Source organism: Brachycentrus maculatus, unplaced genomic scaffold (assembly GCF_059751285.1).
Source record: "Brachycentrus maculatus isolate JH-2025_06_01 unplaced genomic scaffold, ASM5975128v1 h1tg000637l, whole genome shotgun sequence".
Taxonomy (NCBI): Eukaryota; Metazoa; Arthropoda; class Insecta; order Trichoptera; family Brachycentridae; genus Brachycentrus; species Brachycentrus maculatus.
In genome coordinates this window covers 11712-38991 of record NW_028281373.1, presented here as the reverse complement: position 1 = coordinate 38991, position 27280 = coordinate 11712, and the positions used below count along the sequence as shown (strand labels likewise).

Here is a 27280-nt window from a genome sequence, read left to right as displayed (position 1 = left end):
CTTATTTTTATAGGATACATTTTGTATATTTATAGCATACATTAATTCATATTATTTTCATTTATTTATCGCCCAATGATGGCGCTAACAATCACTGCAAAACTTGAAATGCATTCACAGAAAAGGTCACATTTGTATGATGCTCGGATTCAATTCCCATAGCAAGCTAAACCTAAATCACTAAAAAAGCTCTCAATGAGTAAATTGCATATATCAAAAGGGACAGGTTACTAATATGATGGGTTATTATAAACTTATATTTTCTGGTCTCTTGTTACTATGTACTACCAATACTAGTTTAACTGAGGTTATCCCCGCTAGGGACCGACAGACATAAGTGTCGTCAGCACAATTTGTATTGTTTCAAATAATACATGTTTTCTTTTATGTGTAGGTACATACTTTAAAAAAAAAAAACTTTGAATTTTTGTATATTTTTTTTATTGCATAATAAACATTTTGTTTAAACAGCTATTTATTTACTATAATATTTCAATACATACTGTGGGAAAAATAAATAGAAAAACTTGAAATTGCTCTCTTCAAAATATTATTTTTGCAATCCAACTTGAATCATAAAGATGGACACATTGCTGTGTATTTATATGTATGTTAATTAATAACTGAATCCTGACGTGTATAACATAATATTGATTCCACAATGTGCATAACATAATATTAATTATCACGCACAGAATAAACTACCGATGTCTAGCTTTTTTGTTATTATTTTTTTTAGCACTCGTACTAGAACTCGGAGTTTTTAATTTATTGATAGATGTATTACTATCTTGTTTGTTTAATAATCCTAAACCTAAAGTATGATCCTTTTCCTTGGGAATTCCGGGTCCGCTATCGAGACTGGAGACTACCTTGTCACTCCCGGATGCCTTCTGCAGACTCATGCTTGCTGAAGGCGTTTTGGGAGTGGAATTATACTTGGAAGCGGATGTATTCTGGCTCATAATACTCTTGTCCATACCGGGAGTTCCATTATGCGTGTGATGCTTTCCCGCATTTTTCTGCGGTGTCGCCAAATGCGTGTCGGTGGTGTTATGGGCCACAGTCGAGTGGTTAGTGCTTATGAGTGTACTGTGAGGTAAATGATTGGCCGCAGATCCAATTTGAGTGTCTGAAGAATCTTCATTAGTCTGTGATTCAGTTTCGCTGTTTCGCTCGGCTGAAAAATAAAATAATATAGTTAACAATATATATGTAGAACCTATCATGGAAAATACCTCATGGAATGTACCTCACTATCCCATTTTTTAAGAGATCATCCTTAAATATCTCAGGTCATGTTAGACAAATTAAAAACATTTATTAAAGTATTTTGACAATTTATTACTTTTTATGAGTATGGGCTACAATTTTCATAATGTATTCTAATCCTGCAATAATTACTGCGGGATCACTCATGCTCTGAAATGATGCGGGTCTCTGTTCTGAATCTTTAGATTATCTTAAAGATGATTTATATCATGTTATTATTGGCTCAGCTAAGAGTTAATCTCTTAGTCTTAATCGTTGTCCCCGTGTGAATTCCGAAAGAGTCCAATTATTCTGCTAATACCACTTACAGTGTGAAATTTTGCCATAAATACAATTTTACTAAACTTTAAAAAATTTATTAAAAGTATGTTAACTTACTTTTAGCTTCTGCAGGGTCAACTAATCCGCTTACAGCCTAAAAATTACACAAGTTAAGTAGTAACAGATAAAGCAAGTTTTTTTGAAAGGTTTATATCATTTTAAAAAAATCTGTTTAAAGGAACTCTTAAGATATTGGATGTGAACAATCGAGTAATTTTTTTATTTGCAAATTTGAGGAGTGATTTATTCCCTTTTGATTTTTTTAGACAGCTGCCAATTTGTACCATCTGATACAGAGTATAATTGACTGAATTATAAAAGTACAGCCCTTATTTAATTTCATAATGTTGAAAGGACATTAAGCTTTTATAAAAATAGTGCAGCATAAATAGAGGTTAATCCCACATTTAACATTAAGGTCCATAAGAAGGTGAATTTCAGTATGTATATTTTATTTATATTTAATCACTTTTAAACTTTCCTTCGTGATATATTGTAAATATAGTAAATAATTTTTCTTTGGCTGATTTATCAACAGATAAAAGATAATGTAAGCAACAATTTGGGTGTGTTTATAGTTGACTGTGTGTATGAATTTAAAATTGATAAATTTGTAACATACATATCACAATTTTTGTCTGTATATATAAATATAACTTATTCATGTCGAAAATCAGTTATTTTGCCTCATTTTTATATCCAGCTTGACTCCAACTCCAGCTCGTCAATTATTATAGCTTAAAATATTTAGGTTGCCAATAACTGGAATAAATAATATTTCCCTATAATTTTTTTCTACCTAACGAGTTCTAAAAATGAGTTATTTGTTTTGATAAAGTGAACATTAATTTGTACAACAAAAACATTTAAATCAATTAATATTTTTCAAGGGCCAATAACTAGCTTAGATAATTTTATAATTTTAATAAAATATCAAAAGCAATATTTAAACATACCGCCATAGATGTAATTGATGACTTAGAAAACAGCCTCTCTGCTTCTTTGAATTTTCTATTCCTCTTGTCAGCTTTGGGGTTTGCACTCTTATTCGTAGTGAGATATCTATCCCATCCTCGAATAATGTTACCATATAGTTGTGTGTCTTCTAAGTAGGAGCCCTCGAAAGCATATATTTGCCTCTCCAAGTTGGCTAGTGTTTCCTTTAAAAAGGGAAAATTATGTGAAAATCCATAACAGAAAATATTGTTTTCGAAAATGCAGTTTCTGTAGATTTATCAGGGTTGATACCAAAGGGTGAATAAAAGTAAATATATTCAAAATACACATTATACGAAAAGTCCTTTAAATACAATTTTTGTTTTTGCGATTTGAATTGTTTGAAAATCCAACAAATGCGTAGTAATTCAACAAAATATATATCTGCACTATAAAGCACACACACACATATCGCTCACTCCTTTCAAGAACGTCATAAATCAAAAAACTTGATTTTTCAGGAGAACGTTTTTAATGTTTTAAAATATAACACAATGTATTAAAAATAAATATCAAGCCTCTTATTGAACGTTTTACTGTGCAACAGAACTTTTTAGGTAAAACCTGAAGGTTTTTTCTTCATTTGAAAAATATTTAATATATTAAAAAAAAAAAATTAAACAATACCCTTTCTTCAAAATGCAAAAACATTTTCTGCCCTGTAGCGGGTAAATATTTAGTTAAAAATATGCCTCTTTTGCTGGGATATAGTACATTTTCTGGGCATTCCAAAAACATGCACAACTGAAAATTGACGATTTTTGATTTATGACGTTCTTGAAAGGAGTGAGCGATATGTAAAAAAAATCATAAAGTGTAATAGGGGATGGTAAAGCATGAAGTGGTCAATATTATTATTTAGCATTGGAATAGATGCTTTCCGAAATACATAATATATGATGAAAGTTGAGATCTGAGTAAGACCTAGTAAGAGAATAAGAATGTTAAGAGGAAAACGCAGTGTAGTATTTTCATTTATATTTCATTTGTAGATCCAAATAAATGTTACAAAAAATTAGACAACTGCAAACCAGATTTAATTTAAATACTGCTATTATAAGCACAAAAAAATATTTTCAAAGTTATTGATGTATGCAGTTTGAAGTATGAAAATTTAAATGTTTATGAAAAATCTAAAATAAAATAATGATTGTCATATTCAAGTCATTACTTGTGTAATGTAATATTTTTTGTATACTGTCATTGTAAATTAATTTAATCCAACCGCGAAAATGATTATACTCGTTGGCCCTCGGGGTATTTACAGGTAGCAAAATCTTATTGGAAACATTAATCTTCACATATTCACTTTATTTCATCTAAAATACAGTGCAGAGGCTGTTGGTAAATTCAAAGTACGGATTTGAATTTATATCACATGGTTAAGATGAACAGTTAGCTGGTATGTTATTATTTAACCTGTAATTGTAAATTTCTAATAAAAAATACATTGTATTTAAAGAATGTTAAATTAAATTCTTAAAGCTGGATGTAAACAAATGAAAAAATCCCTTGGAGTGTAGCAGACAGAAATTGTATTGAGATGTGGTGTAGCAGATAGAAATGGTGGTATTCAGAGATTGCAACCGCTCCAGGTTTTGTATTTTTTTTAACTAGCAGCCCGTGAATAGAGATCATTGAGGATAAACTACAACTCCCAAAGTTTTCAAACAGTGTAAGATACGCTCGACTGAATATGTCAGTATGAAAATACATTTATAAATCGTAATAAAATATGACAGACATTTCACAAAAACCAAATGTTACGATAACTGTCAAAAGGAATATTCGTGACATGAAAAATTAAAGGAGGGTAATGGAAAAATATAACTGCTCGGTCCAATTAAAATCAATTTTCTCAACAAAATATATAACATTTACCGCTATTTCAGCTTTTCTTTTAACTAATTCAGCCAATTCTGCCCTAGTATCAACGACAGATGCGGGTTTCGACGACGCCATTTTTGTTTTCGACGTTTTCGCACTTTTAACCTCTGATGACCCGATTTGCGGTGAGTGAACCATTTTAAAATATATAATAATATATTTTATCTACAATAACATTTCAACTCTGCCCGGATTTCTAAAACAACTTGCATGCATATATTGGCTCTCGCTTTGTAGAATAAGAGAAAATAAAACTATGGCAAATTTGGCGCGACGGTTTCACGGGCTTTTTTTTCTTCAGGTTTTTTCATCTTACAATCAATTTTCTTTGTTATATTGGTAAGAATATTTAGTGATGTCAGACGAAAAAGTAAGTACTGTTATGCGAGGTAAATAGGTACTAATACATATCTAAATGATCTTTGGATTATTATTGATCTTAAGAATATTATTTTCATTTAAATATTTCGATTCAAACTGTTTGAAGGTTTATTTCTTTCAGTTAAGAACTTTAACAGTGAAATCAGTCTTCATTAAAACACAATAACCTTGTATGCGACTTGTATTAAATGGTTTTATATTCAGGTGATGAGTTTGTCTCTGAATAATTTACAATTATCATTTTTATTCATCAATCAGTTTAACAACCCTCTGATTATTCGGGATTTCTATTCGGACATAGAGAAGGGGTTTGATCGATAATTTCGGAGGGAAATCATCCTGACGGCTACGTTCTGGAGAGATAATGGGGGGAAATCGCCATTGATCGTTCTCGCGGGGCGGCGAATACAAATTCCGGGAACTCGATTATCCGCGGAAAAGGAAGCCTCGTGTACCGTGTTACCTCGCTATGTACAATATATTAATATCGCGCTTGTTAAGTTCTAATCTGAATGAATTTAATCTTTGTTTATTTAAGCCCGGAGGAAGTATGCATCGAATTAAATACAATTACAATCAATATAAAGGTAAAAGGGGGAAGGATAATTAAAACTTGAATGTTTCATGTACCTGGTTTAATCGATTACGTAGACATATTATTAAAATGACTTACCCTAGATTACAACACTTAGAAAATAGCTTATACTAAACGAAAGGTCCTCAACACAGTCCAAAGTTCACTTTCCTAGCTCATGTCTTGTTCACAGATTCTCTTAACGAAACACCGTAACGAAGATTGAGATTGTTCCACAGTTATGAGCCATGAACGGCTCCGGGGTTGTGGAATCCCGTTGGGCGTGACGGCCACAGGTTGTAGGCTGGGCGGTCTTCGAGGGGCAGGAATCTGGTGTTCCTGGGTGGACGGCGGACGTCCTAGATGAGCAGTTCCTTCGCTGTTGGAAGGAATCTGGCGTTCCTCGATGTGAAGGATGAGGGATGAGGCATCTTCGCGGCTGAAAGATGGCCTTGTAGCGCTGGCTACATCGTGTCTTGGAGAAATGAACACTTTTCACTTCACACGATTTCTCCTCGCGGCTGAGCACTTAGCTGATGAAGTGCCGAGTTTGGGCTCGGGCCGAGCGCGACGGCGTGCGCGTTCGACCTGCGCGGTCGGGGATTTTTCGTCGACTCGCGTGAGGCGTCTTCAGCTCGCGTCCTACCCCTACTGTTGCTAGAGCAAGAGGGTCGTACTACCCCTCTCGCTTACTCCTTACCCTAGTTAACTTAAGAATAATCTTATCGTAGCTTACTTACTATAATCTTAAACCCATATCTGCTCCCTAGGTGGAGCATATGGTGTCCCAACTACTAGTTAATAGTAACCGAGTTATAGACTTACAAATAATTAAAAGTTAACAAAACTAATTATATCACGACTTATTATTAACTAACTGATTCTTAATTAACTGATTATAATAACTAGATTAACTTATAATTATTACATAAAATAATGAATTAATAGAGACTCCTTTCAGAGTAGTGGTCGACGCGTTTGTCAACCACTCGAAGTTCAGGTTCGATTCCTGACAAGGTTGATTTTAATGTAAAGTTTAATTTTCAATTTTAATTGCTATTTCAAGTTTCCTAAATGGAACTTAGAGCGTGATGTATATATATATATATATTGTTTATTCATCCATATGTATTGCCAGTACATACGGGAGTACCTTGTGGATACGTACAAGGAAAGATGGAGGAAATTAGACAAGGTAGTGTGGCGTTCTATCCTCTCTCTGCCTTCCACTCCCGAGAGGCGGCGCGAGGGTAGTTACAAAGGCGGCATAATATTTATGATCGTAGCCTTGGGTCCGTGGGTCGGCCCGTTTTCAACGACCCTAGACGCGGACGACGAAATGCATTATTGCTAAATTGCCGAAATTCCCTAATTGCTGTTCTTACCCATCGTAAACATTGATGGTCTGTTATCATTGTTCCGAAGCAAAATTCTTTTACAATTCGAAATAATAAAATATATTTTTCTAAAGAAAGGTTAGGCTTTGAAGAAACCCGCCGTCGTTTTATTATTATTATTATTTTTTTTGTCTGATAACGAACAAATGATCTATCTGCGCGCCTAGAAGTGAAATTTTTAATGGGAAGAAAAACGATTTTTAATGTAATATTTTAAACACCCAGATTATGCAATATATCAATCGCCACCCCTTGGAATGTTTAAAATATACATTAGAGAAAGGAATTGATTAGAGTAGTTAGAGATTAGGTAATGCGATTGTTTAATTATTATTGGAAAAATTTAGATATTTTTAATAGTGATTTTCTTTTTCCTCCTTTTGAAATTTCGAACCAACCTCTTGGCGAATAATTTACCAATCGGCAGGTTCCCTGTTTTAATAACTAAATCCGAGTTAATCTTCTCGATAACAATATGAAAATTCGCATTTGTTTTGTCACTGAGAAAACTAACGATAATTATCAAAAATATAAGCATCTTTTCAAGTCGTTGTGATTAGGTACATGAAACAATTCCGTTTAAAATTACCTTCCGTTGATAAAAATAATATGGGATTTTAGGAATCTATAAAATAATTTATTCTTCAAAACGTAATTCATGCAATAATGATATAAAACTTTAACCTATTTCGATATCTCTTTATCAAAACATTATGTAACCATAATTAAGTTGTATCGTTTTTCAATAATTACGACATAGAATCGCGATTTTACAAATGGAAATTATTCGATCGAGGGGAAAAAAATTACTAATTCTATCGTTTCTATTTAACTATATTGTGCGATTTTTGGAGAATATGAAAGCCGTTGTACTCTCGCTTGAGTAAAACATTACGTAAACATAATTTGCTATCGTCAACTCGTGAAAATTACAATTATAATCGCATATTACAGTAAGAATTTAATTAAGGGCGCCAGGATATTTTTGAATAAAAATAGCCAAAATTCGGGTACAAGATATTGTGATGCATAAAATTTAAGAGGATCGGGCATAATTAAGAAAATAAGATCGTACTTATAATATTAATTTGGCTAGTCGAAGGAGCATTGAGACGAGAAAATTTTTATATGTTTCAGGGCACGAGTAAGGAAAATCGCACTTGATTTTTCCGATTTTATTGGTTTTGCTAGAGGGCGCAAAACTAATCAAATCGCGCCCCACGTTGGGCGCCAATTAACAACCCTCTGATTATTCGGGATTTCTATTCGGACATAGAGAAGGGGTTTGATCGATAATTTCGGAGGGAAATCATCCTGACGGCTACGTTCTGGAGAGATAATGGGGGGAAATCGCCATTGATCGTTCTCGCGGGGCGGCGAATACAAATTCCGGGAACTCGATTATCCGCGGAAAAGGAAGCCTCGTGTACCGTGTTACCTCGCTATGTACAATATATTAATATCGCGCTTGTTAAGTTCTAATCTGAATGAATTTAATCTTTGTTTATTTAAGCCCGGAGGAAGTATGCATCGAATTAAATACAATTACAATCAATATAAAGGTAAAAGGGGGAAGGATAATTAAAACTTGAATGTTTCATGTACCTGGTTTAATCGATTACGTAGACATATTATTAAAATGACTTACCCTAGATTACAACACTTAGAAAATAGCTTATACTAAACGAAAGGTCCTCAACACAGTCCAAAGTTCACTTTCCTAGCTCATGTCTTGTTCACAGATTCTCTTAACGAAACACCGTAACGAAGATTGAGATTGTTCCACAGTTATGAGCCATGAACGGCTCCGGGGTTGTGGAATCCCGTTGGGCGTGACGGCCACAGGTTGTAGGCTGGGCGGTCTTCGAGGGGCAGGAATCTGGTGTTCCTGGGTGGACGGCGGACGTCCTAGATGAGCAGTTCCTTCGCTGTTGGAAGGAATCTGGCGTTCCTCGATGTGAAGGATGAGGGATGAGGCATCTTCGCGGCTGAAAGATGGCCTTGTAGCGCTGGCTACATCGTGTCTTGGAGAAATGAACACTTTTCACTTCACACGATTTCTCCTCGCGGCTGAGCACTTAGCTGATGAAGTGCCGAGTTTGGGCTCGGGCCGAGCGCGACGGCGTGCGCGTTCGACCTGCGCGGTCGGGGATTTTTCGTCGACTCGCGTGAGGCGTCTTCAGCTCGCGTCCTACCCCTACTGTTGCTAGAGCAAGAGGGTCGTACTACCCCTCTCGCTTACTCCTTACCCTAGTTAACTTAAGAATAATCTTATCGTAGCTTACTTACTATAATCTTAAACCCATATCTGCTCCCTAGGTGGAGCATATGGTGTCCCAACTACTAGTTAATAGTAACCGAGTTATAGACTTACAAATAATTAAAAGTTAACAAAACTAATTATATCACGACTTATTATTAACTAACTGATTCTTAATTAACTGATTATAATAACTAGATTAACTTATAATTATTACATAAAATAATGAATTAATAGAGACTCCTTTCAGAGTAGTGGTCGACGCGTTTGTCAACCACTCGAAGTTCAGGTTCGATTCCTGACAAGGTTGATTTTAATGTAAAGTTTAATTTTCAATTTTAATTGCTATTTCAAGTTTCCTAAATGGAACTTAGAGCGTGATGTATATATATATATATATTGTTTATTCATCCATATGTATTGCCAGTACATACGGGAGTACCTTGTGGATACGTACAAGGAAAGATGGCGGAAATTAGACAAGGTAGTGTGGCGTTCTATCCTCTCTCTGCCTTCCACTCCCGAGAGGCGGCGCGAGGGTAGTTACAAAGGCGGCATAATATTTATGATCGTAGCCTTGGGTCCGTGGGTCGGCCCGTTTTCAACGACCCTAGACGCGGACGACGAAATGCATTATTGCTAAATTGCCGAAATTCCCTAATTGCTGTTCTTACCCATCGTAAACATTGATGGTCTGTTATCATTGTTCCGAAGCAAAATTCTTTTACAATTCGAAATAATAAAATATATTTTTCTAAAGAAAGGTTAGGCTTTGAAGAAACCCGCCGTCGTTTTATTATTATTATTTTTTTTTTGTCTGATAACGAACAAATGATCTATCTGCGCGCCTAGAAGTGAAATTTTTAATGGGAAGAAAAACGATTTTTAATGTAATATTTTAAACACCCAGATTATGCAATATATCAAGTTCCAAAGCCAAATTTTTAATGTGTCGAACGTTAAATCCAATGACCAGGAAAAAAAACATTTTTCGTCGAATTTTACCCAAAGAATACATATAGATCTTGACTAAATTTCCTAATTGGCATTCGCGCGTTCAATTAGGACACTCATAAGAATGTCAATCTTACGGTACTGACTGATTGTACTTTTTATCAAAATAAATATGATGAAACATTTGAACAATCAGTTAGTCTGTGGTCTGTAGAATTAGGTAGTCTGTGGTTCGTAGTATGTCAAATGTCAATGTCATATGTCATAATGAATTCTAGTATATAATCTTTGACACGCTCTTTGGAAACTTCGATATCGTGTATTTGTATTATACTCTAAATAATTACAAAGCTTCTAGTGCAAATATTATACTTTTTTAAATTTACAAGTATGCACAATACCAATTATGTGCCCCGTGTTACCCAGGTGATAAGTCTCGTACATAATAGATATTCAAGTTTTTAATCAATAACATTGTAAAAGAAAACAATTTGTTTACACACGTATACAGTTGATACCGTCTTTGATATAATTTCTGCCCTTTACAATCGAATAACTTCAAAAAATATATCAAAATTTTCAGTTGTACATTCCTTAAACTCGCAGATTATCCTCATACTTTTCTATAATTATTGTTTTATACACTAAAATGATGATTCGTAATATTGGTACTGTATGTGATGTAATGTATCGCATTGTCAGAATGTAGTTTGTTGATGCAAAGTTCATTTTCAATTATTTCTCTTCTTTGTAACTGGCTACAAAATGTTAGATGCCACAACTTGATTCTTATTTTCAAACATAAGTTGCTCAGGCTTATCTGAAAATTGTATCGAATTAAATTATTTAAATGTATCTCAGGAACACAAATATTTATTTAATTTTTAGTGAAGAGTTTTTTAAAGGTCTTCATTATCGTAATGTTTAATGATCAATAATAGTTATCAGATATACAGCATATCACATGCGTATTGTTAATGATATAAAAAATAATAAGTACTATGTATTTAATTTAAATATTTTAGCTGGATGCCTTGCAACTGGATAATGAGGTTATTGATCTTCTAAAAGCACAGCTGTTGGAAACATCCAAATATTATTCGGTTTGTGTTAAATATTTACTCATGTTTTACTTAAATTTAAAACAGTAAATTTTTTATTTTTATTTTCATTGTTTTTATTCGCTACATCATTATTAACGATTTTTAACCTTGTATATTAACCATACTTATGTCATATCTATACTAATAAGTCAAACTTCAATATTATAAAGTTAGTAAATCAGAGCTCTTTGTACTGGAAATTGGTTTTACAATATTGATGAAATTATATTAAAATGTTTTAAATTAATAATATTAGGATGTAAGATGTTTCTTAAGATGTTTTGCTCTTAGGTGTGTTTAATATTGTCAATTTTTTTATGAACATTAAATATATTTCTTGGAATAAACTGAAGGCTGACAATCAAAATGTGGGTGAATGGTAAAATGCCACTCCTCTGAAATTAGGGAATTTTTAAAATAAAATACACCATTACGTATTATGGTAAAAAAGGTAGCGTCTTCGACCCCCCGCAAACAAATGTGTTGTGTTTTCAGCAGCAAATAAATGTAGGATGAAAGGGCTTAATACCGCTCTCCGCTCACAACCGGAGAGCAACGCATTTATTTTAACAAGTTTTTTTGTTTTGTTGTGTGTTAAAAAAAACAATATAAAGAAAATAAAAATTCATTTTTACGCATTTTGCCATTGATTGCTGGCATCATCCTGACAGTCACTATCCAGGACCCTGCTAGATGTAGCATCTCCATGCTATGCCACTAATCAGCCGGCATTATAATTAAATGCGCCGTCCATGAAAAATAAATAAATAAATAAAAGATTTAAATAGAAGTTTAACATTTGGAGTTACATACTGTCAGGGTATTATGGCAAGTGTTGTTTGTGGCCCTTGCTGACATATGTATTCATACTCTATTTTTTTTACATCACGTAATTTCAGTGCCATAGTGCCCTGAAGATGCCTCCTGCAGTAGTGGCCAAAATCAACACACTGCATAGTACCAAAAAAATATACTTCTTGCATCTAAATAACAATAATCTGATAAATATTTACATAAATATATTTTATTTTTTAGCCTGGATTTCTCACCCCCGTACTGCCTGAACTTGATTTACTTCTTAGATCATTAATTTTTAAGTATTCACTGTATAAAAATGGAAGTACATTCGGGCAACAGATGCTTTCCTTGAAATATGACAAAAATCTCTTATCCAAAGGAAAGTTACACTGGTTTTATTGTTACACAATATTATTAAAGTATGCTAAAGATCGTATGCTGTTGAGTTATACCACTAGTAGGAAAGCACAGAACTTTCTGGACGCATTAGAGAAATTCCAAATAATTGGGGATTTTTTCAATCTCTTGAGGTTCCTTCAAACGGGAAAATGCCCGGCGCTAATTGACTACATCCTCAATTTAGAAATTGCAACTGAAAAAAGTATAAGCAATAGATTTACAGATTATGCATGGACAAGGGAATTGCTTTGGCATAGTTTTATCGTAAGTTTGAATTTATTTGTACATCCCTATGGTTTATATGTAGCCCTAGATTCATAACTTTTTGTCTATCAGACCGCATAATATGCGTTAATGTGTACTATTTGGTACAGCTCCCTCTGTTCACATAAAAAAGATACTGAATCTATGTTTTTTTAAATTTTATTTATTATGATTATTCAAATTAGTAACTAAACATCTTTTAATATGGAATTATTTTATTCCATTTTGTTTACTAAGTAATTTTCGTTCGTGAGCGGTCATCTGAGATACGGAAGGTTATGAATAATGAAACTCTCAAATATCATGAATCTAGGGTTGAATTTTGTTTGTAAGTAAAAATCTATTTACATTTTTCAAGGAAATGTTGGGATTTGCAACACCATTATTGAACACATCCTTTGTTCGAAGAATAGTGAAGGAACGTTCCTTAAATGTATTTCGCCGGAGAAATATTTTGTCCGATTCATCTTGGAATAATACTTTTGTTCCTGAGATTAGACACAGTACAAAGTGTGCTGAATGTGGTAATAACCCTATTCTTCCGTATCACATGGGCTGTGAACACATTTTCTGCCATTTTTGTATTCAGGTATTTTATTTTTTAAATTTATCATTGAGATTTTAGTGCTTATCAATTAATACAAAAGATATGTACTTATTTAGTAATACAAAATGTTTTTGTCTGATATCCTATAGAGGATATTGATCATTCCTACATATACCATTGAATATTCAATGAATGAAGTTTATGGTTTGTTATCGCAGTTTTGAAAGACTGCCAAGTAGGTGCCTCTCTTTCATCTAAGGTATTATCCAAACTGGCATCATTAACTAGTTCCCCGATTAAGGGTCCCACAAATATTCCCTCTTTTATTCTAGCTTTGCTTATTCTGGGAAGTTTGTTTGCTTAATAAAAAAAAATATTTACTATCTTTGGTCATTGCCAGCTCCTCCCTTGTGCCCTCCCGAGTCAGGTTAATGCTCCGAAATTCCGACGAGAACTGCCGATGAATTGTCAGCAGTGGACTTCCTAGGCGGCACAAACGTAAAAGAGACAAGCTTGATGGCGGCTTCCGGGAGGCATGCAGAGTAGATACTTGTCCTAGCCAACTAAATCACCTTTTCTTGATGAAAGTTGTGGCCATGGCTTGCTGCATCCTATGCCTTAATTCCTCATTCCTTACAAAGTCAAACAACTGCTCGCCTAAAATTCTTTATAAACATCTAATCTCAAAGCTGAGTATATGGCAGGTATGGACCGTAATTTCTTGCTTTCATCTAACTTAAATGTAGATTCAACTATATATGTTATACGGTCTATACGGATTGTCAATATTATTATAACCTTTGTTGTGAAAAATTAAATCCTTTCATAATATTTAAAAGCATGCGTACATATCTTTATATGTAAATATGTTTATTTTAAGTAACCTTATTTTTTGCTGAGAATAGTGAGTAATTACTGTTAAGATTTATGTTTTTACTCTTTTAGTTACCATACCTAGTACTGCATCTAAGGCCCCGGCAGTTAATTAAAAGGGACGGGAATATACAAGTTTGTTAATGAATATAAAGCATTTTAGTCTCCATTCCCTTGTAAACAAGTGCCTCGGCACCTGTGCTAGTGAACCTATGTCAGCACTGACAATACTGACTTATTTTTATATTTTTCAGGCTAACAAATTAGACAATCCACATTACAAATGTCCAAGATGTAGTTTCTACGGAGTCAGTGTATTACCTGTACCTTGCGGTTGAAGAAATACAGAAGAAAATTATTTTTACATACATTCTCAAACACACTCATATTTTTGTATTTTGGATAAGGATTTGCTCTAAAATAAATAAATAAAATAAATAACAGATGATTTCATTCCTCTGATAGTGATATATGTGAATGGATTTATTTTTGGCACTCTTTGTCTACAATTATATTAACTAACTCCGTCTTGCCTGACACCTCCCCCATAGTTCCACCCTGCGCCCACATTCTAGTTCGAGCCGAGCACACCAAGAGTATCAGAGTATCAACTCATAGCGGGATTTGACCCATTTTTCCTGCTCAGTTTCGCGGAACTCTACCTAAACGAAGCAAACTCAATAGCCTTTGAGTCAGTGTATCAACCTCGGTGCTCTGGCAAAGGTTCGCCTTCCAACTGTCCTTTGACCGCTGTCGAGCACGCTGTCCTTTGACTGCTGTGACCGAGAGACATCGTTGAAGTTCCACATCATCAAGTGAGACCGTGCCTGCACCCTTTACTTAAATTTAAAGGCTTATCCCTTATGTTTAAAGGTTTTTCTCGAGTTTTAAAAATAAATTTAAATGGAAATCGTTGGTTATATTGCCATATGAGCTTTTTCAAAACAAAAAAAAAATGTATTAAAAAAGAACTCTACCGACAAGACACACAAGGTGGCTTGGTGGGTCTCTGCAAAAAAAAGTTCTAAATATGTAAAAATTGTGATTTAAATAAATGTTTACAAATAATAAAAAAAAAATAATTACAGTGGGGGTTTTTTAAGGTGTTGGATAATGTTGTAACGCATTGACTAAATTGACAATAGTTCTAAATTGGGCCTAAGAACCAAAATTTGTTGAGGCCACAAGTCTTCAAAATTTATTTTAAAACCCCCTTGAAATCACGTCGGTTGTAACACATTGACTAAATGTACAATAGTTCTAAATTGGGCCTAAGAACCAAAATTGTTGAGAAATAAAAATACTTTGTTTTTTGATCCACTCACATTTTTATTGACAACCAACTAGTTACGGCAACAATCTGTTGCCCTCTTCAGGGTTTAATTTATGACTAGTCATAAATTAAACCCTGAAGAGGGCAACAGGTTGTTGCCGAAACTAGTTGGTTGTTAATAAAAATGTGAGTGGATCAAAAAACAAAGTATTTTTATTTCTCAAAATAATAAATAAATTTCTATTTACAAGGTGACTGCCGAAGCTATCGATAAAATCATTTTCTCGTTTACCAAAGGGTATCACAATGCTTAGGGTCAGCCCCGAACACACGAGTTAAAGCTCTAAGTGGATAATGAAAAATGAGTAATCTTGTGATGTTGCGGAGACGATGTGACTGGCGGTTTAGTGCAGGGCGGCGGCGGGTTGCTGATGAGCTGCGTCCTTGCTGTTGGACACCGTGGCGTGGAACCCACTCTGCCAGTCGGCGTAGTAATCTACAGTACGCACGTTGCCATCGGGTTCCACCAAAGAGTATTGCCCTACAAAATAATGTCAAAGTCCTGAATAATTGAGCAAAAATATTTTTTACTTGCTATATCGTGGTCGTACAGGAGAAAGTGACCAACTAACAAAAGGTAAAATGTCCAGGAGGGCCATTTAAGTCACTTTTGCTTGGCAAGAAAATAAACCAAGAAAATAATTTACCCAGTCAATATATTATACTTCCGAGTTTAAAATCCTTTGGGAATTTTTTCAGGGCAACATTAAGCTAGTAAGATATCAAATAGTCAATGATCACGTTTTTGTAAGAAATGCACTTGGTCACTTTCTCCTGTATGACTACGATATATGAATCATTTCTGCGAAGCATTATGACCTGAAAAAACTGTTTTTTTTTTCCAAAAGAAAAATAATTCAAAGAACTGAAACAGGTTTAGAATGAATGTTTAATTTTTTATTATTGTATAATTTTTTTCTTGATTTTTGTTTGTTTTTAGTATACTATGTACAACATATCGCTCACTCCTTTCATCAAGTCATATATAAAAAAACTTGATTTTTCAGGGGATCGTTTTTAAAGTTTGAAAATATAATACAATGTACTAAAAATATATACCAAGCCACTCATTGAACTTTTTACTGTGTAACAGATATTTTTAAGTAAAACCTGAATGTTTTTTCTTCATTTGAATAATATTTAGTTTATTTGAAATAGTAATTAAACACTACCTTTTCTTCAAAATGCAAAAAATAAAACTCTCTGACCTGTAGCGGGTAAATATTAAGTTAAAAATATGCCACTTTTGCTGGGATATACATAGTAAATTTTCTGGGCATTCCGAAAACATGCACAACTGAAAATTGTCGATTTTTTATTTATGACGTTGTTGAAAGGAGTGAGCGATATATATATATATATATATATATATATATATATATATATATATATATATATATATATATATATATATATATATATATATATATATATATATATATATAATTCAATGTATTTGACATTTTACATCATTGTGTATTTAAAACACACTGATAAATTATTTTTATAATTGTCTATTTTTTAAACTGTAGCGTGAAATAATTATTAAAAATAATAATTTTTCAATGGTCTATCGATTTTACTTCTATATTTAAGCTTTTGGTGTGCCGCGTAGCTCTAAGAATAATTTTGGTGTGTCGTATGTGAGAAAAGTTTCGGAGCACTGCTAAATTGTTATGAAAACTTTGTCATATTATAGGGCTAGCATACTTTAAAGATATCATCATCATTCCCAAACTTCATTATTACTTATCACTAACAAAAGTTTAAAATCAACAAAATGAAATTTGAATTACGTCATTTATATTTCATACTAAAATTTCATATAATTAGTACAAAACATACGTAATACAACAATGTATAATCCTATCTGTAAGTCTGGTCAGGTTGCCACACTTTTCCGTTCTCCTACCATATTTGTCACATAAAGAAAATGTTTATAATATTCTTTAACAATTATTAACACAACTTTCATTTTTATTGTTTAAATTGCATATGTTATGAGCGAGCATTTCGCTCCTTGTAAATATTACTTGTAGATTCTTAAAATTTTGCTTATCCCCAAAAACATGAACGTCAATGGAGTAAGAAAGTTATGAATCGTAAATTTAATTTTTAAAAAAAAAAATGAATTCAATTCAAACATGATCACCACATATATGTAAATTTAAAAAAAAAAGTGCACATCCTACAAAATTGTAATTATAATAATTTAATTCTTCACGATTAAAATTGTATAATCCTTTTTTTAACCGCTAACAATACAATTCTTGAAAACAATTTTCAAATATCATAATTTTATACGAAAATACGTATGCATTTTACACTGCAAAAATATACATATACATATGTACGTATCCCAAAAAAATCTAGTTTCTGGAAGTTAACATTTTTTAAAACTATAATTTTCTGTTTTAACATAAAAAAATAATAAATAATTATGCATAATTAATATGCATTACAATACATATGATGTATGTAGGTATAGTTAAAAAAAATGTTACGACTTTCGTGTTTTATTTAAAATTTCTCCTACCAAAATATAATAGAAATATAAACAATACTACATTTGTATTCTAATTCAACAAGTATTTCGGCTTTACCTGTGTAGCCCGTACTATGCTACAATGTCCGAAATACACATTATTGATATATAATCAACAATGTTGAAATGTAAAAAATGTACATAATTTACAATAGGTTAATAGGTAAATCCGATTAAAATTATTTTTCAAACATTTATAGCATTTCATATTTTTTTATAAATGTGATGATAAAAATTTTTTCAATTTATAATTGTGTAACCTAGTTAATGTAGATTAAATAACGTGTCCGCCTCCGTAGTGTAATGATCAGCACGCTCGGCTACCGTACTGGAGGTCCCTGGTTCAATTCCCAAGGGGGGGGGGCTTAAGTAAATATGTGATTTTTCACTTGAATATTTATTTAATATTACCCTGGACTAGTAGCTGAAGCGCAGGGTTGATTACATTTCCTTCATGCGTTAACTATAAGGATAACACTGCCTTAATGTGATGCAGTGCTCTATGCATAAGTGTCAGAAGAAGAAGAAAAAATAACACCTTCAAGGTATAATTTTTTTGAAAAAAACTCATTTTCAGCGCTCACTCGAGCGCATATGAAATTAAAAATAAATCGAAAAAGCTTTGCTACATTAGCACGTACGAAATCATTATTATGATTAATTAACGTATGTATTTTTTTTATTTAAATTAATTATTTTACTATACCTATTCAGATATGACTAAAATTATTTAAACATACCTTAACACATACTAAATAAATGATCTATATAATTTATAAACAAATCAGTACGTACCCTTGACCACATCTCCATCTCTCTCCTCCTTTTGGTGTTTGATATCACCGGTGTGCGGGTCATTCACACCATACTCGAATGCGTATCTAGGATGATCATCCTGGAATAATAAATGAATATTATAAATATGAGAAAAGTTACAAACAAATATTTTCAAAATAATGTAATTTCACTACACAAAACATTTCTTACATAATAATCCAATTGCTTGGTGTGCACGTTTTTAACGATGAGTGGAGCTTTGGCTACGGGGGCGGAGATATATTGGTTGACTAGGGCAGGCGCAGCTACAACTTGCTTCACGAGTGCCGGAGCTTGAGCCACATACTGTTGCACGGGGGGCGGGTATTGCTGTACGGGGGAAATGTATTTGGCGACTGGGGCTATGTATTGCTGCACGGGAGCGACGTATTTGGCAACCGGGGCCGCGTATTGCTGCACCGGAGCGACGTACTGCTGTACGGGAGCCACGTATTTAGCCACCGGAGCTGCGTAACTCTGAACTATAGGAGACGCGTACTGCTGTATCGGAGCTACATATTTTGTCACCGGAGCGATGTATTGCTGCACGGGCGCCACGTACTTAGCGACAGGAGCCGAATAGCTTTGAATTACTGGAGGAGGGGCGTAAACAGGAGGAGCGTAGCTTTTGTATAGTGGGGCGCTGTAGGCAGGGGCGGCGTAACTCTTGTACACTGGGGCAGCGACGTAAGAGGGGGCGGCGTATTTAGCGACAGGAGCGACATACGCGTTTTGGATGTATGACTTCTGCAGTACGGGTGCCACGTATTTTGAGATGACGGGCGATTGAGCGTACGCGATTCCAGGGTTGGCGACGTAGTTTAGGGGGGATTGGTAAGCGGAGTAACTAGATAAGCCGGCGGAGGTGCTGTAGCCGTGAATGGAGGGTTGAGCCAAGGACAGCTTAGGCAGAACTGGAGAGGCGTAGTTCAAGCCGCCCTCGTTGAACTGCAGGGCGGGGGCGGGGTACGAATACCCTTCGGAGTGTCCCTTACATGGAGGCAGTATCACGTCGGGGTCCCAGTGGGCTGCGGCTTGAGTAACCAGTGTCACCAACACGATACTCAATTTCCATAACTGTGGGAAAAAACACTATTTAATATTTGAAATCGAAAATCTTATTTTTGAGTATGAATAATTATTATTTTAATTAATAACTATGTAACTAAATGAAAACCACGTCGTTTAACTGGAGAGGTAGTCAGAAAGAATACATCTGTCTTTGGAAACAATCGTCATCTCTTCCACATTCATGTATCTCATTGTACATCCCCGCCGATTATACTTGACCATGCTAGTTTTTAATATTTAGTATGTAAAGTGAATATGAATGTTTTTATATAAAGTAATTAAAATATCAGGCATAGATGTTTCTTTCTTTAATTTCCTAAACGCATAATTAAACTCTGAAGAGAATATAATTTAATGAATGTTTCTTTTATAAAACGTAAAGACGTTCTAATACATAAAGATGTAAAAGAAAAGAAATAAAAATACTTAGGTAGGTAGGTTTTGTGATTAATATGTTTTTTCTTGTCAAATATTGACAAGTTAGCAAGTTAACAAACTATGAAGAGCTCTTCATATGATTTTGCATTTAAAATCTAACTTATTTATGAATAATTAATATTGTTTGCGTATATGGTTATTATTTTAATATTTATTCCGTCTTATAACATTTAATACTCAATTAAATGTGAGAGGATTCAGATGACTTAAAATCATCAGAAAAAGGATTACGTAAAGCACAAATAAATTACTTCGAAAGTGTTAAATATTTTCTACCCATGAATTAATATTTTCATTGTGAAAATGAATATGATAACAATCCGCTGAGTATAACGATATCACTTAAAATAATGTCACTTTTCATTCACAGCTTTGGAACGTAATATAAAATAAGAAATACATTTTCTTTTCACAATCAGATCAGTCACTTTGCGGATACAAGGGTTCCAGTAAGGATTATAAGGACACTCGCTCCGATGGTATCTCACCTCGAAGCGAGCCATGGTCTGCGAGCGGCAATATGTTGATTTTCTTAACCCAAAGCGAAATGTCCACCGTCGCGATCTAAACTCGACTGTTGATTTTAGAATACTAACCGGTCATTTATACTGATCCAGTTTATTAATAATAATATATGGTTACTCCGGTTAAAGCTTCTGGTCAGGTCCTCCAGTACCTGTCCGCACGCGACGGCACCTCGTCAGCCGCGCTGACCAACACTTGGCGCCCGAAACCTAACCTTTCGACTACCGATTACTTTCTCTTACTTCGTCTCGACTACATGCATTAGTATGTCGATTAGTTTATCTCACCGAACGTCCATATATCACAGTGGTTATTTATTATTCAATAAAAGCTTAAACCTGCCGCTTAAGGGCGAGTGCATTGTGATTACAGGTGATTCCGGCATAGTGGAGATATAACGTAAGCTAGATGTAGTTCTAGCAAGTATTTTCAACCCCCTATCCTGACCTAACTGTGAATAGGGCAACGCATCGGATTGACGTGGAGTTAATGAGATCGTTAAAAATACGAAGGCAAGGGGATCACCCTCCATAATTCCTCTCCTTTCCTTCTCCTACCTGCTAAATCTATTATTTTATACCATACCCTTTTTTTTAAATCTCCGAAGGTATTTTAATAGTTTGATAACATAAATGTGGAATTGTTTAATTGGCTTTTTTTAACGTAACTATTTTTGTTAATGTAATGTAATGTTTATTATTGTTAATGTAACTACTGTTTTTTATATAATTTTTTTTATATGTAAAGCTGTACAATTCCCGAATAAATAAAATAAAATAAGTAAAAATAAAATAAAAAACCAGCCCTGAGCTTCAAATCGAGGAGAGGAGTTTTATATATTTGAAAGTTAAGTTCACAGTGAAGGACATTACAACGAGTGTAAGGAATAAAATGAAGGAGGAAAAGGTAAATAACAGCAACGGCTAGGGCAAAAACAAGAAATGTGGAACTTTTCGGGAAAAATATTTTTTCTACGACGTGATTTCACGGACTTGAACGAAAAGCTAACTAGTATATTAAGACGTGTATACTCGTATAAGGTATTTTTTTTAAAAATAACTACGAAAAAAGAAAAATGGTTCGAAAAAAGAATAATAAGGCCCGGCAAAGATTTTCTTACGACCCTCCGATTTTTTTTACGTAAAAATAATTAAAATAGGATATATTAATTTAATTAAATTTTGTTATTTGGTTGTGAATTCACAGCAGCTATATTTTAATTCATCATTCGGAATTTGATAGTGTAGTAAGTAGTGGACCCAAGAAAAGGGTATTCGGAAAAGGAATTTTCATCCGGTTTTTGGGTTTCAAAAAATCAATCCGAACCTTTTATAAAAAAAGTTGATAACCTCTGGATAAGAGTATTTAATGAAACAAAGTTAGTAAGTTAAATTTTTAAGAGCAATAAATTAAATAGAATTATTTGATTAAATTTTTAACTATCGATTTTTGGGTTTATCAAGCTTTATTCCTGAAATTTTTATTTTATTTTACTGTGCCGCATTACTGGTAATTTAATCTGGTTTTCGTATAAATGCTGTTAAATGAGGCACGAAACATTTCAAAATGTTTGAAAAAATAAACGTTTACATATAAGCTCAATGAACTAATACTTACTATTCTGCAAAACTAATTCATAAAATTATCAATACAACTGTATAAAATACAAACAAATGAATATGTATATATATTACATATTATAAAATATATATATATATATATATATATAATATATATATATATATATATATATATATATATATATATATATATATATATATATATATATATATATATATATATATATATATATATATATATATATATATATATATATAAATATATCTAAATATATATGTATATATATATATATATAAATATATATATATATATATATATATATATATATATATATATATATATATATATATATATATATATATATATATATATATATACACCCCTGGACAAAAAAATTTACAAGTCCTCAAAAAAACTAAAATTGACACATAATGAATTATTCTTGATATTTAATTAGTTTTTTTTTGTATTGTTTAACATATGTGATGACTACTCGTTACTTCAAGGTTAAAATGAAAGATCTTACTCATGAATTGTACTTAGAAATTGCCATTATATACCAGGTATCAGATTATCCGAACCTTAGAGACCCATAACGGTTCATTTATGGTCGAGTGTTTGTGATGGAGTAATAAAAGACATGTAATTTTTTTATTCATATTTAAGAAGAAGGTTCTAATCGCTTTATTTTAAATTAAGGTATTTTACATTTAAACATATTTATAACATTTAAAAATATTTAATTCTTAGTGAATTCACCTTTATTTTTTATAACATGTAAAATTCTATTATTTAACGAAGCGTAAAGCGAATCTTAAATTTCTGATGTTATTTCTTCTTCCTAAACTTGAATCAAGTTTTTTTTTAAATTCCTCAATGTTTTTTTTTTTTTTTCCCAACTTTTTTTTTCATAATCGCCCATAAATTTTCTATCGGGTTCAAATCAGGACTATTCCCGGGCCACGTCAACGATTTTAAGCCAATTTTATCCTTGTATTCAATGATCTGTAAGAAAAACAATAAATTATTTATCAAGTGGTCTACAAAGTGCATTAAAAAATAAATATTTGTACTCACAGTGCGGGCTCTATGGCACGGCGCCAAATCGTCCTGAAAAATCGGGTCCGCGGTATACTGCGTAATGTCCTCGATTGTTGGAATAAGATGGTTTTTCAGCACTTTTTTGTACTGGATGGCATTCATCGTACCCTGTATAAAATTTAGAGGTCCCAAACCGTACGCTGTCATGCACCCCCAAATCATGACGTAGGGTGAATGTTTAACGGTTCGAGGGACGCACGACGGATGGTATTTTTCCCCAAGTTTTCGTCGAACTATCTTTATGCCGTCTGGACCAAAAAGGTTGAATTTTAATTCATCGGAGAAAACAACATTTTGCCAATCCTCCAAGGTCCAATTCTGGTGCTCCTTCGCCCAATCCAGTCTAGCCTTCTGCATTTTGTTCGTCAGTAATGGTTTCTTTGCGGGACTTCGTGCTTGGAAACCATGCTCCAACTGCCGCCTGAACACTGTTTTTACTGAAAATGTTGATTAGCTAGTAGACTGCACCTCTGCGTGTATTTTAAGTGCCGTTAAAAATCGATCGCGCATAACAATTTTTTTTATTCAGCGATCATCTCGGGCAGATGTCGCGCGCCCCCATCCGCTTCCTTTTTTCCGTTCTATGGATTCAGTTTGTTGGAATTTTTTAAATAAAAACCTCACTGCACCTTCTGAATACCCAACTCGACGAGATATTTTACAATTAGATATGTTTTGTTGCGACAGTGTGATTATTTTGGATTTTATCGCTATCGACATTTGCTTTGCACTTTCCATGATTGTTGTGTTATGTTCCCTCAAACGCGGGTAAAACAAAATTGTTGAGACATTTTAAAATGTAAATATTGTAGAAAGGTGACACAAAGTGTCTTTAATTTATTGAACAAAAGAAAGAGGTATCGATAAAGGATTTCTTAGAAAAAGAGTTCAGTAAAGTCAAGGCGTGCGGTAGCAAGTAAACTCGTAATTTTTTTTGTCCTGCGGTGTATATATATATATATATATATATATATACATATATATATATACATAAATTACAAAAAACTTTTGTTATTGGTTATTTTTTTGGGCTATAAAAAAATATATAATTTTTATTATTTTTTATCGTTTCTTTATCAATGATGTATGGATTTATTAAAAGTCACAAAAGAATACTGACGAGATCTTGTTTTAATAACTCGGCAAGTTATTAAAATAACTTAGCGTATTTATTTAAATATTTCTAAATATATATGTACATATATATATATATATATATATATATATATATATATATATATATATATATATATATATATATATATATATATATATATACATAAATTACAAAAAAGTTTTGTTATTGGTTATGTTTTTGGGCTATAAAAAAATATATAATTTTTAATATTTTTTTATCTTTTCTTTATCAATGATGTATGGATTTATTAAAAGTCACAAAAGAATACTGACGAGATCTTGTTTTAATAACCCGGCAAGTTATTAAAATAACTTAGCGTGTTATTAAAGTAAAATCTTGTTTGTTTGTCCACAGAAAGGGGAAGGTAAAAATACATCACTAGACCAATGGAATATTTAACAAAAAAACTTAAAAATATATTTTTTGTGATTGGCGGGATTCAAACACTTGGGTCAGTTTGCACTGTCTCTTGAAGGATCGCCTCGCTTGGCGCCGGAATCGCGCGGCGCTTTGTCGGCGCCTTATTTACTATCGTGTGAAAATAGTATCTGCTGGGATTTTAATGAAAAATATTTCCATAAGCTTAAAAAAAAATCTCCTCCTTTGCCTTACATAAGTACCCACCAACTCGATTAATTTATTACAATTGTCTTTAAATAAACGGTGTAAATTATAATAAATGAAATCAAAGAAACGATGAATGGTTTACTGTAAATGGTTTTATTTATTGTTAATATACTAAAATAAAACTTAAATGATTTTTTTTATAAATTTTATTTAGTTGTATTATTTATGTTATGTTTGTTTTTTTTTCATTTGTTTTAAAAATTATGAATAGAGACAAATAAATTAATGACTAGATTTTAAAATATTAGGACATCAATGAGGTGAAATATATCAGATAAGATCATCATGCGTGATGTCAAATCTGTCTGGTATTAATAATTTGAGTCACGTACTATGCATAAAAGGGAATGCCACTGTGTAAGACCTACATATGAACTTCAGTCACTTTTGGTAGGTAAATAAATGTGTATATGACCTATATGGTAGGACTGGAATTAGTTGCATATGGGAAAAATGTAACGCCGCACAACATAATATTTAGAAATGACTTGTATTTTTTAGCACGGTGCGGTAGATAAATCGTTTATTTTATGAAAATAATTACAAAAAAGGTGCCAGTGAACATTCTTACAGCGCCAGTGGTGGTTAGTTACTATTGAATTTGAGATTGTTATTTTAAATTTAATTATTTGTTTAAAAACATTTTTTTCACGAAATACACGTATGATTAATAGGACAAAATGTTGACAAAATTTATATGACTGCAATCAAATTTCTTTGATGACCTACTAAATATAAAGAATTATATTTTTTTTCTAAAAAAATTATATTAACAATGTAAAGATTATACAAAGGTAGTATAATTAAAATAAAAACCTTAATTAAATTCTTTTGATGGCGTCTTAATTTCGTCCCTTTTTCTGGATCTAAATGCATAAATTTATTATTCGTTAACGCACAGTTTAAATTTCCATGAAAATATTACTTTGCGATCCTCTTAATTGTAAAATTAACTTAGCAGATATGCCCTCAGGAGTTTCATTGTATAATAGAGTTGTTGCACTTGTATTTAGGTATTAGTACCCCAGTAGTTCGTATGAAATTTAATTAATCCAATATGTTATTTGAATGGGATTTGTTTTGAACTAGCTACCTACCCACGTAATAAATTTACCGGATTAAATCTTAACAACAGCGTTATTATGGCGCCTTGACACAATATATTGTAAATATAAATCTATTAATTTGACAACTGCGCCGAAGAAATTGTTTAGGTTGAGTGACATTGAGAAAACAACTTTTGATAAGACTGATCGCTGATCACCAAATACATCTAAGACTCGTTTGGTTTTCCATTTCTGTTTAACTGGTTATTTGAGTATCGGCGATTTGGTGTGGTACAGTTCCTACTGCTGAAGAAAGTGGTTCAATCTGTACCATGAACATACACAAAATGTACTCCGAACTATTTATTATAAACATGTATGTAGGTATTCGACATGATCTAGATACATACATTACCGAAGTGTTATGCAATGTCACTTATCGTTTATTACTTTGAAAATGCACAATTATAATTAGGCGTAGTCAGAAAAAAATGATGAAGTAGCATTTTGGTGAATTATATCAAATGGATTAAGAACTTAATTGAAATTTTAAATCCTTGAATAATTACGTCATGATATATTAATCCTGCTATGATAATATCGATGTGCTCTACGTAAAGTACTCGAACTACATTTTTGTCAATTTTGAGATATTTGGTGCATGTTATCAACTGACCGTTATCTTCAAATATAAACAAACAAAAAAATAATAAAATAAATTACGCCTAGTTTTCAGGCGTATCTACATCGAATTGTCGAAATGAACTCAACTCCTAAAACGCTAGCTACTTAATTTTGACAAAGCATAAAGTTTAAAACGATTTAATGCATTATTTTATCGTGTTTTTGAATGAATAATACTAGTTTTGAATTTCAGATAAAACCGTTAATTAATAAAAAAGAATACATTGGAAAAATCTTCTAAGTTCTCTCCTGTAAAGTAACAGATTTGCAGATAGAGTACTTTACGTAGGGGCCGTCGATATAATCCATGCATGCAGTTTGGACTCTAATTCTGATGCCAGGAAAACAT

The 27280-nt window shown here is 32.7% G+C and overlaps 3 protein-coding genes across 3 annotated transcripts; 1 reads left to right on the top strand and 2 right to left on the bottom strand.

The window, feature by feature from the left end:
• Positions 1-424: 424 nt before the first annotated feature.
• Eaf6 (chromatin modification-related protein EAF6/MEAF6) lies at positions 425-4790 on the bottom strand. The gene is made up of 4 exons (XM_088274163.1): positions 4471-4790; positions 2550-2753; positions 1651-1687; positions 425-1180 (listed from the first exon to the last, which is right to left on the bottom strand). The coding sequence occupies exons 1-4, from the start codon at positions 4612-4614 to the stop codon at positions 702-704; spliced, it is 864 nt and encodes a 287-aa protein (XP_088130289.1). The 5' UTR covers positions 4615-4790; the 3' UTR covers positions 425-701.
• Positions 4791-10224: 5434 nt separating this feature from the next.
• Positions 10225-14503, top strand: Pex2 (peroxisomal biogenesis factor 2). The gene is made up of 5 exons (XM_088274162.1): positions 10225-10468; positions 11068-11145; positions 12181-12606; positions 12965-13195; positions 14281-14503. Exons 1-5 carry the CDS (start codon positions 10433-10435, stop codon positions 14362-14364), a joined length of 855 nt encoding a protein of 284 aa, XP_088130288.1. The 5' UTR covers positions 10225-10432; the 3' UTR covers positions 14365-14503.
• A 959-nt stretch (positions 14504-15462) lies between these two features.
• On the bottom strand, positions 15463-20783 carry LOC148300874 (uncharacterized). The gene is made up of 4 exons (XM_088274180.1): positions 20718-20783; positions 18892-19797; positions 18700-18799; positions 15463-15840 (listed from the first exon to the last, which is right to left on the bottom strand). The coding sequence occupies exons 1-4, from the start codon at positions 20730-20732 to the stop codon at positions 15704-15706; spliced, it is 1158 nt and encodes a 385-aa protein (XP_088130306.1). The 5' UTR covers positions 20733-20783; the 3' UTR covers positions 15463-15703.
• Positions 20784-27280: the final 6497 nt, after the last annotated feature.

Bases quoted from the DNA above. Each gene is read 5' to 3' on its own strand.
- Pex2 (XM_088274162.1), top strand. From the start codon at position 10,433: ATGCACAATACCAATTATGTGCCCCGTGTTACCCAG. The intron at 11,146-12,180 runs GTTTGTGTTAAA...TTTATTTTTTAG, and splicing joins AAACATCCAAATATTATTCG to CCTGGATTTCTCACCCCCGT. The intron at 12,607-12,964 runs GTAAGTTTGAAT...ACATTTTTCAAG, and splicing joins TGCTTTGGCATAGTTTTATC to GAAATGTTGGGATTTGCAAC.
- Eaf6 (XM_088274163.1), bottom strand. From the start codon at position 4,614: ATGGTTCACTCACCGCAAATCGGGTCATCAGAGGTTAAAAGTGCGAAA. The intron at 2,754-4,470 runs GTAAATGTTATA...CCCTTTTTAAAG, and splicing joins AAAGAAAAGCTGAAATAGCG to GAAACACTAGCCAACTTGGA. The intron at 1,181-1,650 runs GTAAGTTAACAT...TTTATTTTTCAG, and splicing joins TGACCCTGCAGAAGCTAAAA to CCGAGCGAAACAGCGAAACT.
- LOC148300874 (XM_088274180.1), bottom strand. The intron at 18,800-18,891 runs GTAAGAAATGTT...TTATTATTCCAG, and splicing joins CCAAGCAATTGGATTATTAT to GATGATCATCCTAGATACGC. The intron at 15,841-18,699 runs GTACGTACTGAT...ATTATTTTGTAG, and splicing joins AGATGGAGATGTGGTCAAGG to GGCAATACTCTTTGGTGGAA.